This window comes from Schistocerca nitens, chromosome 3, assembly GCF_023898315.1.
Source record: "Schistocerca nitens isolate TAMUIC-IGC-003100 chromosome 3, iqSchNite1.1, whole genome shotgun sequence".
Classification (NCBI taxonomy): Eukaryota; Metazoa; Arthropoda; class Insecta; order Orthoptera; family Acrididae; genus Schistocerca; species Schistocerca nitens.
Window position 1 is genome coordinate 531,011,569 of NC_064616.1, and position 15,421 is coordinate 531,026,989.

Genomic DNA, 15,421 nt, shown 5'->3' on the forward strand with positions numbered 1-15,421 from the left:
CATGCTCTCAAAATTACCGGAGCAATATATCTCGCTCCGTCGCTATTTACATAGCAGGCTAATCTGAGAGTCTGAACTATTATGTTTGTCTTAAATTTATAAAAACACGAAATAACTAGGTTCCTCTCAGCGGTCGCTGTGGTGCTTATCAGCATTCGGATGGTTGTTTTTTTTTTTTTTCGCTCTACGCACTCATTTAGACGGTTACTAGACTAAGCTCAAGTATTCTCCTTTTTTCAGTGATGAGGGGAAATACAATATGATTTTAAGTGCTTCTCTCTCCTTTTAGGTAAAATCAAGTCCAACTGCCTCTGTTGACCCAGCAGTACACTGGTCATTTGACTCCAAGCAATTAAGAGTCAATATTTCTGTAACTTCTTTTTCAACCTTATCTCTATAACTGCTCGCAAACCTAGATTTAAATCAGGTGTGAGATTTTTGTAGGAAACTATTAACTACACAATTGTGTAAAACTACGTTCTTTGGGGCGATAATTTAGGAGAGAGCAAACACTACTGTTTCAGCCAGTGCGGATAGTACCAACGCAAATGTGTGACACACACGTCAGCCGGTGAGTCACTGCTACGTAATGTACAGGTGTGCAGGTTGCGTAGTCCATTATGCACGCCGAAAGAAGCAACCAGCTGTGAGTTTCCATAGTATGGGTCGTAGTATACCTTCGAACATAGAAGTAAACTTTTTCTTTTCGCACAAAAACCTCGATGGATGCCTCGGTATTTCAAAGGACCGTACACATTAATCATGAACAAGAATAAACTCTGATGACGTCGTTCCCCTTATAATGGCTCTTCGTTTTGTCACAAGCATTTATCAAGATTCGTCTACATACATGGGGAACTGGTATAATTCTGAATTCGCCAAAGACCACCGGTAGAAACAGAGACGAACAGAACATTCCGACTACAACGAGTGATGCAGTGCTGCCGTGCAAAATGCCTTGAAGCTGAATCCGGGACAGGCTATTTTTGGATTCGGTTTTTGCTCATTCACAAAATTCTCGCGTCCTCCAGCAGTTCATTAACCTCTGGAGCTTCGTTTCGCCTAACGTACGCCGCGTGGCGCAGAATGAACAGTTTACTCACAGATCCGTCACATTGTAGAAAGAAGCTAATCAGCAACAAAGCAAGATATTAAGCTCTTTCTTTCACGTGGATAGACTGCAAAATAACGGGGTTCTGCATCGTGACGGGGAGTGTAATGTCCGACAATCGATAAGCCACACTTGATAAACTGCAACTGCGAATACCAGGGGTCTACTTTTGCCTGTTCTGATACTATAATTTAATGTCACAAGCTGTAAACATTTTCTTTTGGTGATAAGCGAAATCGGCGCATTGAACAATGCTGCAGGATTATTGAGCGGAATATGTTAGTCGGACGACTGTTCTATTATTCATCGTCAGGAAATTCCACTACCCTCAACCGAATCGTCACGCACAAAGTCAAATAGAGCTACAATTAATAATAAGCAGTTAGTTGTCAAAACATTCAATAAGTGATGTTTCTATACAACAAAATGAGAATAAAATTCACTCCAGATTTTAATTTTGTTAGCGATCTAAAATTCTGCAGTTCATCAGCGGGACTTTTAAACAAGAGCGTTAAGTTTAATTACGAAACATACTGTCACGTAACGGTGTAAGTAAGATCGCTATTCATTTTACTCCATTATAAGCACATGTTTTCCAAAATATGTCAGTTTAACTACAAAGAATAAACTCAAGAATATTCGTTTACTTGCTCCAGTCGCTATTAGGAAAGAATACGGCATCAGATTCGTGCACTCTAAAGTTTGTCAAAATAGTTTGTAATAATAGAACTTAAAACATATTTGAGCGATTAAAAAAAGATTAAAAGAAGCTTTCTGCTGTATTTTATTGTCCTGGAAGTACTGAGGGCCTTTGCAGGTTACTTAATATGCGAACCATATCACCTCTAGTTATAACAACATGCTTAAAAGCCAAGTATTGCCACAACATATCACTACGAAAAAACATTTATACTTACATTATTACTCTTTAGTGACTTAAAAATAAGATAAATATGACAACATGAAAGCGTATATATGAAAGAGAGTTGCAAGCTATCGTAGAGTGTGTAAACTTACATGGTTTCGCGTAGCACTGAGCGTAAAACGGAAAATCTCTTTCACACAGTATATCCAGCGCTGGTATTGATAATGTGCCAGACGGGGGTGCGAGAGTATCGACGCAACCTCTGTGCTGTGTCGAGAGCAACTATCGACTGCAAAGGCTTCTATGTAACACAAATAACACAGTGCAATTTGACGACAAAACAATAAAAAAAATTCACCGAATATGTAAAAATAATTTATTTTAATAACTGTCTAACACTATGGTAAAGCGATTTAGAAAACCTACGAAGAAATTCACGGCACGGGCGTCGCTACCGCTGACTAGACCTCGATGCGGAGGTCGATTAGCGCCGCGCATCGAAACACGCTCTGCGGACATTTGAAGGTGACGTCATCGCTGACGTCATAGTCGGGTCTTGATGCCGCGCAAGGAGAATATGTCAATAACACGCGCTGCATTTGCGTACAGTGGAGACAGGGTTTGAAAACTCAGGATCACTGACTCACAAGAACGTGAAATCATTATGAAATTTTCGTTTCATAGTATACCAGTCAACCGCTACAAATTCGCGAACACTGAGGTATGTGCTGACAACTTAAATTCTATTGAAGCCCGCTAGACATAGCATATAACGCATAGATGCAGTTTCAATTCACTATTCAAACAGTGTACAATTTATTGCTTGCCAATTTGTCTGCCATAAACCAGCCATTTTTAGTGTAAAAATTAACTGCATACACATGGATGCATACTCTTTACTTTCTAATTTTCTATACGTTGATACTGGTATATTTTCTCGCAGGAAAATGTTTCAAGATTATTTCTGCATGTAACATAAGTTATAATTAGAAATGGTATCTGTTTTCATGTAACTATGAGCATGATCCACACGATGTGTCAGTCATTCATCATAACTCTTATTACAAACCTGCCTTTCGGATGCAGTGAAAAGTAATAGTAGTTTCTCGTATACAATGTAAAATGCTCCTAATAGTTGAATGCTATTACGATTATCGCAGGGTTAGTACCATACTGAGTGACCAATCTTACAATACGAATTGTTCTTGCGAGACGAATTTAGTAAGTAATTAAAACTTGCGTCTAAGAGTATAAAGATTTCAACAGCACGAGACTAGTGACATATTTTCAGCATGTTATGAAAGTCTCTCGTGTGCGTGTACGCTTTAGCACACGTGGTCTGTAGACACGTGTATTGTTTTGTTTGCGTACAGCGCCATAACAAGAGTAAGACGTTAGTCGCAGTATCCGCTGCAGAATGGCAAAAGAATTGCTGTCGAACTTTACAACAAACAATTTCAATTTGATAACTATGTCTGACTGCTTACAGTTCATTAGCTATTGGTTTACTACATGTCCCAAATTTTCAGATGCTTCAGGACCCATAAAAAATATCTCAAGTGGAATATTTTCACGATGAAAACATTTAGTATCACAAAATCTGTAGTGTTCTACAAGAAACAGTATCTTGAGTGCTTAGAAAGGTGATGTCAGTGTTTCACACAAAATTCTTCAAATTCGGTAATCGAGTGTGAACTCTGCAAAAACGCAACTGGAGAGACTAAGTTTATATTCTCTTTAAATAAAAAAATAAAAAAGAAATAAAAAAGAGAGCATCATTTGGACATCTCACTTTCGTTACACTAATGACGTGCTGAATACTAAGATAGGGAAAATAGCAAAACATTCGTGAGTTTCTGTACTTTCAGAGAGAAAAATATAACGTTTAAATTAAAAATATGTCCTTTACATGCATGAGAGTATGTACGAAACGCAACGAGACTTCTCAGTCTCTGTGCTGCTAATCAAAGATATTATCCTCCAATAATGGATACGGTATGCCGCAATTTAAACTGAGCTCAAGATAGTTGCAAAAGCCTTTGTACCATATAGGGGAATATAACAAATGATAGTCGATCGTAAAGTGATGTAATTCACTTTAGAGCGCAGTTTAAGACAGTCAGTTTAAATGTTCGTACAGTACAATGCTGTGGTGCCGTACTTTTTTTGAAGCTCGTATTAATTTGCTACAACTTATTTCTGTATTTGTTTGTTCTACGTATTTTTATTGCGCCGTAATTTCAAGTATCCTTTCCACTCTGTTCACCAGTCCAGTATAGGAAAACAGTTTGCAACATTCAACTGTAGATTCTATAACTAGTGAAGTCTTTCTTCTTATCTATTTCCGTGGAGGCAGGGTGCACGGTGTCACATGATTTTCTTGGATTTTTCACTGGGAACAAGTGATACTTCCGGTTAACCTACTGAGACCATAGTCCTGCCCTTTTCTAAGGATACTCCATTTTATGGTAATCTATCCTGATAACACTTAAAATATTTCTTGACAACTGAATAATCCTCGCAGTACCGAAGCGGGGGCTACTTAGTGCCCACATTTTGAAAATATTGTAATCTAGTTAGTTAACTTACATTTTAAAATTTTGAAAAAATATTTATCGTTTTCAATGAAATCATCTACCAGATTTCATAAACGCTTTAAATTTTTCAGCCAGACTTAATCCTATAAGTTAAGTCTTAGGAGTAGACATCACTTCCCCAATGAATTTTATATTCTTTTAAATGCAGGACCTTACTTACACGTTAGTATCTCTTTAAAATCTATGTTGTAGTAGAAGTCAACAACAATTAACGGAATTTACTAATTTTATTTATTCATTTATGTTATGGTGGGCATAAGGTAACCCCCCCCCATCCGCCCCCCCCCCCCACCACCCAACGTTAGCAGCACACGCTTTGAAAGTGCATTGGTGTTGCTAGGAGTGGGCTAAAAGATATTTTGAGATCCTGGATACTACATACACATGAGTATATCCTTTTAAAATATCTTGTCATTGTAACTCAACAATAAATAACAAATTTTGTTCTTTTTTCATTTTTTTTTTTTAGGTTGGACACAAAGTACTGCCCTCCTCCCTCCCCCCAGTCCTTTCCCTTCCCTTGGTAATGCGCATTATGAAAACTGCGTTGGTATTGTTAGCGGTAAGTGTCCTGCAAACTGCATGTATCGTGAAAGAGTTGCAGTTTTCCCATATCGTACTAAAGGATGGAAGTCTACCGCTTGCGTTGTTCATTCGCTCTGTTATCCCTACACATTCTCACACTGAGGTAGAATGCAACAGTTTGCTCTGTGGATCAATATTGCAGTCAAAAACTAATACGGTTTTACGTTTAGTGAAGTGTGCACAAACCCAGCTGCCATTCACTAAGCCTGCTCTAGACGTAGCGCAGATCATGCTGGAAACTTGTACTGTTACTTACAAAGTATCTGAGGATAGAACTTTTACAGTTTATCCTATCACTAATACGTAGAATGAAGAAGAAGAAAAGAAAAAATGGAGCCGGGCACACCTTAAGTTACCTCCGAGTCTGTTGCATTTTCTGTGTTTGGGATAAAGAATGAGCTCAGGTTGTTTAGAAATATCAGAAAAACTTCTTTATTTGACTTCGTCCCGTTGTGTATGGTAAGGTCATAAGATTATATGGAACCGATTATATTTCAAAAGTTGCGCTGAGACTCCACCTTTACAGCTGAACTGATGACATTTTGCATATCATGTGCGAACTACCAAGGGTTACATTACACATCGTTGATGTTTTTAAATTCGTTCTGTCCACTGTACTGATATACAAAATGTGTTCCTGAACGCAAACAGATATCAGCATTATTCGCTACCACTGCTTACCCACTTATCGGTTTATTTGATCGATAGCCGCTCGAGTATTCGCCAGCTTACACTATTACAGTTTATAGAGAAGCAATTAGTGAACACGACATTATTTTTGTAGCAACAACAAAATCACTTAAATCGACGATCCAATCAAGACCATAAAAGAACCTTGCATATCTCATATACAGACAAGCCTTCAACATGTACAAACTTCATATTAACAGCTACTTAAATACATTTTTTACATGACAATAGTAAGACTTACGATAGTCCTCTAAGACCAGTGAACTACTAATAGTTTCAATAAAACCTTCTACAAAATAAAAGAGTACAGATTTTTATGCTAGGAATGTTTGATTGATTTCACTTCTGCCGCCGAAAACGACTTTTTTATTTTTAAGAGCCGAAGTGAATCAGATATTTATTTTTGTTGTGACTGTTGAGTTCGGTCACATTCTGACCATCCTCCTGGCATAAAAGAGGTATTCAACCGTGCACTCCTGAATTACAGTAACTAATCATTCTTGGAATGTTCCGTTTAGGTTTGCATTGCAAGGCAGAGTGTTTATTATATCAAATGTTATATTAATGGAAACATTTCAAGAATTGCCAACAAAAATATTAATATTTTTGCTCTTCAATGCCATTCCTCCGTTTCTTGGCGTATATTGTCAGATAATAATGTGGGAAGCTATCTATACATATAGTATTTGTATCGATGTGGGGAAGTATGTTCGACTTTTAGAGGTTAACAGACAAATTTTTCCACATATGTTTCAATCTTCAGAATAGTCCCTAGCTCAATATTTAATTAGGACATTTAAACCGTGTGTTCCACAATCGAAGAAATTAGAATCGTTTATTTCCTTTTATTACAATGGGCTGAAGAAATGCTACGATTGACCTACATCTGAATTATCATTGTAATAATATATTTTATATCCCTAGTGACTATTATTCCAACGATTATTGGGTTGCAGTTCAATCGTAGCATTTCTTCGGCTCACCGTAATAACAGGAAATAAAAGATTCTAATTTTTACGAAAGGTAAACACTTGGTTTAAACATCCTAATTATAATACTGGGACAGAAACCACTGTCAAGATTCAAACACGTATAGAAAAATTCCTTATTACTCTCTAAAAGTTGAATATACGTCCGCACACCGATATCGATACGAGTACTTGGTCAGAATGGGACCAAAATCGACAGTCGAAATAAAAAATGAGTACAGCAGTGTATTGCATGATGCAGTCACTTCCTGATCTATGAAAGCTGTCAAACACCATCTGCACAAAATAAATCAAATATTTCATGCCTGAGGTCAACACAACTGTGGCGCCGAAAGATGAACAAAATTATTTTACGACCTGGCTTTCTGTTAGGTGCATGTGTTATATTCAGACAAAACTGTGGAAAGATATTTACATACGTCGTAGTTTTTCGGCGTGGGGAGGAATATTCAACATTTAGAGGTTAATAAATAATGTTTCTATACATGTTTAAATTTCACTGTGGTGCATGTGTTATATTCAGATAATAATGTGGAAAGATACTTAAAAACGTCGTATTTTTATCGGTGTGGGGACGAATATTCAACTTTTAGAGGTTAATAAATTATGTTTCTAGACATCTTTGAATTTTCGCTGTGATCCCTCGACAATATTATAATTAGGACAGGTAAACCATATGTTTTCCAGTTGTAAAAATAAGAATCTTTTTTATTTCCAGTATTACGGTAAGCTGAAGAAATGCTACAACTGAACTGAATGCGAATAATTGTTGCAATAATGCTCGAAAAGGCTATAAACTATATTATTACCACGATAATTCGATTGCAGTTCAGTCGTAGTATTTCCTCATGTCTTCGCAATAACAGGAAATAAAAAAAAATCTAATTTGTAAGACTGGGGAACACGTGATTTAAATGTTCTAATTAAATATTTGGTTAGGAAATACTGTGAAGATTTAATCACATATAGAAAAATTATTTAACAACATCTAAACGTCGAACATATGTCCCCACATCGACGTACGTAAATACGATGTGTATAGATATCTTCCCACACTATTATCTGTCAGTATAGTCCAAGAAGTGGAGAATGGCGTAGGAGAGCAAAAATAGTAATCTTCTTGTGGGTAATAACATCTATAATATACAATTTAACGATAAAATTGACTGTCTTGTTAAACTAGAAGCCGAAAGCGACGAAATGCTTCAGATTTCACTATCCCACTATCAATGACACAAAAGTAGTAAGGAAAAGAGTTCATAAAATGGCTAAATGAACATATGAAAAGCAGTAAACAGAAAGATCTGTTTATGGATGTGTGCAATTAATCATTACAAGTTCTCTATCTTTCCATCATTTTATAATTTTAGACTGGAAAGATAGGAAACTTATAATATCGAAACAGAGGTATCAATAAACAGATCTTTCTCGTTACTGTTTCTCATCCACTCATTTAGTCATTTATATAATTTTTTTCCTTATTATTATTGTGTCAGCGGTAGCGGAATCTGAATCATTTCGTCGCTTATGTCTTCTAGTTTAAGAAGATCACCTCGGTTCGTTCGAAACCGAAACAAAGCGCTGAGGTCCACCCATTAGGCAACTGTGCTGTTTTATAGTAACGTTGTTGAATGTTACTTTGACGGAATTACGAGCTTTTTCCGTGTTACTTACAGTGTTCTGTGAGCGACATGTGAGTGATAAGTTGGATCTTCTGGAAATTACCATGCAGTTCTCAGCTCCATGTTTCATTGCCTCATATGTGTGTCATTGCACAAATCAGCGTTTCAGCAGAATTGTGAACAATCAAACACATCGCTTTCAGCAATGGCTACAACTCTGTATAGACTGATACCACTCTACATAGAAATTAAAGATGTAAAACTATATCCTGTCTCTATACTGGCCCACATTAGTTAATCTTTAGTGATAAAAAAATGGTGTACTCTACACTCTAGTGACTCTAGTGTACTCTAGTGACAAAAATTTCAGAGACTTATACAAAAAAAAGTCATATAAAACATACGTTTTAGAATAGCAATTCCATACCTAGGATATTCTTCAACTGTAAAAATACAGTCAAACGTTTAGCACATAGTGTTATTTAGGACCCTTGCATGCTCTGTAAAAAATTATCCGTGCGTCTGTCAGGCAAAGCTCTGGTGATACGGCTCTCTGAAGATAAGAGAAGCTGGATGCTGAACGAATTGATTCTGCTTTTCTTATGCTTGTTCTGATGAAAAACCGCCTACGAAACTTGCAGTTTGACTCTTCTCATATGGCTAAGAAAAGTATAAAGATAGCACTACTTAATTTATTAGAAATCAGCAACGACATGACGCATTGTGCTAACTTTGTTTTAAATGAACAAACAGATTTTCCATTTCCTCCTCTCTTAAATTAAATCTAAGTAGACAATTACAACCTATAAATCAACTGTATTTATAAAATTTCGGCCGGCCGCTGTGGCCGAGAAGTCCTAGGCGATTCAGTCTGGAACCTCGCGACCGCTACGGTCGCAGGTTCGAATCCTGCCTCGGGCATGGATGTGTGTGATGTCCTTAGGTTGGTTAGGCTTAAGTAGTTCTAAATTCTAGGGGATTGATGACCTCAGATGTTAAGTCCCATAGTGCTCAGAGCCATTTGAACCATTTTTGAACCATTTTGTAAAATTTAAACAATTTTATCAGCAGAAGCAGCATCAGAGCTTAGGCCTTTAGTCCTGTTCCGGCTCGTTATGGGATCTGCCATCTTTTCCACGGGCGTCCCTTATCTTCATCGACCTACTTTATACTGCCATGCTTGTTGGATGGCATAGATTTAGGCACGTGCTACGAGTGTTGTAACCAGCTGTTGCTGTATTTCGTTTTTATATGAGTAATGCTCTGGACTCCCAGCTGTTCCCATGAGACTTTATTCACTATGTGGTCAAGCAGCGAATAACACGCTATGGATTGCAGTATATATCCGTCGACTCTATTTGTTTCACTTGGGCAGATATTGGGATCCAATTTGTACTGTTCCCATGAAACGTCTAAATCTGGTGAATCTGATGTAGGAATCTTGCAATTTATGACATGTAACGTGATATCCCAATTATGTGACATTAGAGAATTACTCAGTGATTTAGTTATCAATAACATCTTGCGATAACTTCGTTTATATTTTGTATACAGGGTGTAACGAAAATTTACAGTCGGACTTTCACAACACATAGAAGAAAAAAATATGTTATTTGGACAATGGTGTGGAAACAGTTTACTTCAATGTTAGAGCTCATTTGCTGCAACTCTTCATAGTACATTAAACAAAGGAAAGATAAAGGACTGAAACGTACTAGCAGGCTGCATGACACATTTTCTGGCAATCAGTGGTTACCTGAGGATTGCCTAAAAAGCCGAAAACAGATGGAGAATGAATAGAAACTGATTAATAACATAAAAATGTTCTTTTTTCTAGTAAAATTACTACTAACTCATAAAATAATTGAAACTGTCGATGCAGAGAGTTTTCTGTACGGTTGCAGCCTTTTTCATTAGCGATGTATACGCACATTTGATGCGATATTTTATCAGAACTCCCTGATACGAAGTAACTATGTTTTATATAAACACAGTTGTTATCGCTTGCTAAGGAACTATTAACATGCTAATAGTAAGGAACTACTGGATAGAGTAGCATGGAGAGCTGTATCAAACCGGTCTCTGGCCTGAAGACCACAACAACAACAACAAGGAAATACTCTCTAAGTGAAAAAGATGAAAGGTTAAACATTTCGTTGCTACCAGGGTCGTTGGAGAGGGACGACTATCTCAGCAAATTGCTCTGAGCACTATGCGACTTAACTTCTGAGGTCATCAGTCGCCTAGAACTTAGAACTAATTAAACCCAACTAACCTAAGGACATCACACACATTCATGCCCGAGGCAGGATTCGAACCTGCGACCGTAGCGGTCGCTCGATTCCAGACTGTAGCGCCTAGAACCGCACAGCGACTCCGGCCGGCCGACTATCTCAGCAGCACGTGGATGGCTTTCTACTGTGCGAAGAGTGCAGGTATACGTCAGAAGTGATTACTGAGAAACCTAAATCTGGACGAGCAGACTGAGATGTGGAAGCAGTTCCTCCAGAGTACTAGACCAGTATGTTAATTTACATACGTGGTGTAATAAAAAAAATATGGCCAAATTTTCAAGAAACATTCCTCACTCGTAGAGGAATAAAATTTGTTTTATGGACGTGGATCCGGAAATGCTTTGTTTCCATGTTAGGGCTCATTTTCTACTTATCTTCATAAGCTCATTAATCATGGTAAACACACAGAAACATCATTACATGATACGTGTTCTTGTACGAAATGTTCAAACTGCCCTCTTGGTTACGTTCGGTCAGAATACGTAGTAAGTTGTAATTCTTAGTTTCACCACCAGTGTTTTTATTACAATTTAACGAAGGAAATGTAGGCATATGACTCATTCTATTTCCCTACTACCGTCAAGCGCGTAGCATCAACTGTTTAGTGTTCATCATGGACTGTGCAAGCACATAACGCCAACTCTTCAGCGTTCATCTGTGACTTGGTTCCCACACAGTTCGGTGGAAGTACATTCAAATGCTGAATTGGCAGATTCTCATTTGCTGTATGGATTAGCAGATGATAATGACCGTGGAGCTCAACGTTTGTATCGGGAGAGATTTTCAGAATGACAGTGCCCCGAGAGGAGGACGCTTGAAGCAACTGATAATCAATCTTGGTAGAAAGAGAAGTTTAAGATTAGCACTTGCGACTGGAGGGGGGGGGGGGGGGGGCTAGGAGGACGAGGGCACCTGATGTGAAGGAGGCACTTTTTCGTGCAACTGACGACAGTCATAATGCCAGCATGAGACAGCTGCAGCAAATAAAGCGTTTCCCGAGCCATGTCCGCATAACATAATTTCTTCCTCTTCGTGTTTCGAATGTTTCACGAAAGACAATGCAGACAGCGGAATTGTTGCTCAATCCACTTTCAGTTTACCTATTAGAGTGATTTATTAATACCATCCCTTTTCTTCCAACAATTCCCATCTAAGTTCTCTGAGCGTCTATTATATACTGTCTCAACAGCTATATCGATCTCCGGTTCCTCCAACATCTGCCGTCAATTCAACTTCATAAATACCCTAATTAAACATAACTAACCTAAGGACATCACACACATCCATGCCCGAGGTAGGATTCGAACCTGCGACCGTAGCGGTCGCGCGGTTCCAGACTGTAGCGTCTAGAACCGCTCGGCCACTCCGGCCGGCCATAAATTTCCTATTTTCGTGTTGTACGTGGCATCCTTAACAAACACACTGCAGTCTTCTATTACCCTCTTAACAAATATGTCTTCCTTTAGCTTTTTTAGTACTGTTCTCACTTGTCCACTCAATTTAATATCACTTTGTAGCATCATCTCAAGTTATTCACGCGATATAATGGGTTGCGCAGATTTACAACTAATGTTGTAATTGGTTACATTCGACATTTCCTCTTGATTTTGGGCATTATACCACATATATGGCAATTAAAAAGAGCGGCCATTCAGTACATCGATTGGAAATATAAATTCGATCAGCATTTACTTACAAAAATGATGATACTATGATGTAAACAATAACATCGTCAGCGAGAAATCGGAGAGTACTGCTGACCCTGTTTGAAGAAAGTTTTGTGCATATTGAGAATATCAGGGGTCCTATGCTGCTCCCTTGATGTACACACAATAATATTTTCGTTTCTGTTGAATATTCTGTACCCAATACAACGTACTGGTTTCTGTTTCTCAAAAGAAATGATCTGACATCAGAGATGCACAAATGAAGCGGTCTCTACTTTGGCTCGCTGCTGCAGTTGACGGTTAATAATTATCAGTCCGTAATACAACGTCCGGCCCGGAAACGACGTAAAGATTGTCTTATCTCAGTGGCACAACCTTAATACATCACTGCTCACTAGTTATGCTGAAAAGGATGCTATGGTTTAACGTCAGCGGGATTATTAGGCATCGAGCATCATACCTCCTTTCCTCAAGGCGTTTGCTTTGTGCGATACAGTGAAGCCACGAACAAAATAAACCTGGACAGCCATACGGTTATTTTAACTCGAGTCCTTCACAAACCGAATCCAGAGTCTTAACGATTTTTTCTTTGCTTATTTCAGCGTTATTTGTATGTACTTGTATTTTATTTTCTTCGTTAGTCCTATTCCTTCTTAATTTTTGACCCGCGCTGGAAACAATTTTAAGTGGAGTCTGGTAATTAGAGGTTCGATTTTTAATGCGTGTAATTCGTATAAAAATTTCAAAAGTTATTAGAAACAATCAAATGAAGCTTCTGTTCCCTGAAACGGTAAATCATCATCCTCGTGAAGAAGTGAGATACCAATGGGCTATCTCGCACGGCACTTTCCACAGAGCGCAGTTGTGCTTCTGTGTCGTACTCATTACACTGACTGCCGTTCTAGTTCTGTCCTCTCATAAATCACAGATATAATTACAAAAAAGGAAAGAAAATTGACACAACTAGTGAACTGTTCTCACGGGACAAATTAATGAGAGAGAAAAACACTTTAGTGCCGATTTATCGGTCATTTATGTCTGATAACTGATACTATGGTAAAAAGAATTAAAAGGTTCATAATAAGCATTTTTATGACTAAATATTCTACTGTGTCATGAGTCGAGATCCTTGAAAAACATATAGTAAACGTCTTAAGTCGCAGGGAACATGGTCTCATAGCAATTAAAAATAGGACAGGGAGGTTCTTAGTGCAGCTACAGTACCTAGGTACCGATAGTGGCGAGTCCATTAATAATATATACATAGTTCCATGCTGTGGCTACGATACTGAGGTGACAGTAGCGCCAAATGTTAGATGCAGTAAAAATGAAGTGTTTGTCAGATTTCACAAATCAAATAAATGATTATCTTCAAAATTGTTTTGGAAGTGGGCAACCGTAATTTTCGTACACAAGCGTTAAAATTTCGATATTTGTTTCGGAAAATGGCTTATGAGTGAATAGTCAAAGTTCGTCACGGAACCAGCCGTATAGTACATTTGATGGGGATAGTGACTGACTGAATTGTATTCGCAGAGAAATAAGTTGATGATAACCAAACAGCAGGAATAAATATTATTTACTTAGTGAATTCGTGGTAAGTTCTATGGGGCCCAACTACTGAGGTCATCGGTCCCTAAGCTTACACCCTACCTAATCTAACTTAAACTAACTTAGCTAAGGACAGCACACACACCCAGGCCCGAGGGAGGATTCACACCTCCGAATGGGGCAGCCGCGCTAACCGTGACAAGGCGCCCTAGACCGCACGGCTACCCCGCGAGGCTACGTAGTGAACCCTATGTTCTCTAATGACAGAAGGTTTTTAAACTGCCGATAAGCTACTCCTTGAAGTTCAAATACGTGAAGAAAAGTCGACGTCTGAATGAAACAAATTTCTTCTTCTTCTGGAAGCAACATTTTCGACACTTTTCTCGCCGTTTCAGGACTGATATCTATACCGCGTCAAGGAACTTCAGCTTTTCTTTGTTATCTAAGTTACACAAGTGATTTAGTACTTACACTTCATCCGAGACGATAACTAAAGTCGAGACCGCCACCATCTTATGAGACAGCCGGTACAGCGGGGCAATATAGAGACAATACTGAAATGGCTGGTAGCCGTATCTCAGCCGTCACATAGAAACAGGAAGAAGCTAATTAGCCGTCATACAATATCAATACAACGTTTACGTGGTCGCCAAACCGCATTCTTTCGATATGCGGTCTCAGAGTAGTAGCGACCGTCTGGCGTACGATGTATCGTCAGTTGACAGTCATTTAGTGCACGTCGTTGCAGTAAGCTTTACTTCTTACGTTGCAGAATTCTGCTGCAACATTTCTGGATCTGTACGAACAGTTACGTACTTTTTATGTTAGGGTGGAAAAGATAGTGATCATCAAAGTACTGCATCGTAATTATCCACCTACTTGTCCTGCCAGAGATTTCAGACGGATGATTCTTGGCCGTTCACAGCGAGCGTTCTAACATCTAAGTAGCAAGCGCTACCCCAACTGACATCAATTTCTATGTACGGCAAATGTCAAGGTATGTATATACGTAAGGATCGAAGTGCTGCTTAAATGTACTCACTCAACGTTTTCCTTTGCCCGCAGAAAGTCTGTTCTCCTGTTTTGAAACAACCTTTAATTTCATTACTATGTTTAGACTGGAAATAGGACTCAGGAATTGAAGCTCGGCCATTTTTGCGTCCCTTTTATCAAATTACGCTGATATACTAGATAAGCGCCTTCCTACTTTTCTGTAGTGCCCGAGTAGCAGAGCCTCTAGGAAGACCTGCAGTGCTGATAAATGAGATTACCTATTCGAGCAGGTTTCTTCCGTGCTTTCTGCTTTGGCTCGGAAGTTACCTTTCTTAGTCACTAAACTCATTGCAGACGTCGTGTAAAAGAATACACAAACATTATACAGCCGATGAAGTGTTAATCAATTCGGGGTACAATTCATTCTGTGAAATTAGTCTGCAATAAATTGTTGCCA

The 15,421-nt window shown here is 38.4% G+C and overlaps 1 protein-coding gene across 2 annotated transcripts in view; it reads right to left on the reverse strand.

Annotated features, from left to right (window-relative positions):
• LOC126248445 (vesicle-associated membrane protein 2) overlaps window positions 1-14,547 on the reverse strand; it is a 187,211-nt gene extending 172,664 nt beyond the window's left edge. Inside the window, exon 1 of one of the 2 annotated variants that reach the window (XM_049949425.1) lies at window positions 14,443-14,547. In XM_049949425.1, the coding sequence (XP_049805382.1) occupies window positions 14,443-14,483 (41 nt within the window). In that variant the 5' untranslated portion in view covers window positions 14,484-14,547. Of the gene's footprint in view, window positions 1-2,128; window positions 2,249-14,442 lie in introns of those variants that run through there. The other variant, XM_049949426.1, reaches the window with a different exon arrangement.
• Window positions 14,548-15,421: the final 874 nt, after the last annotated feature.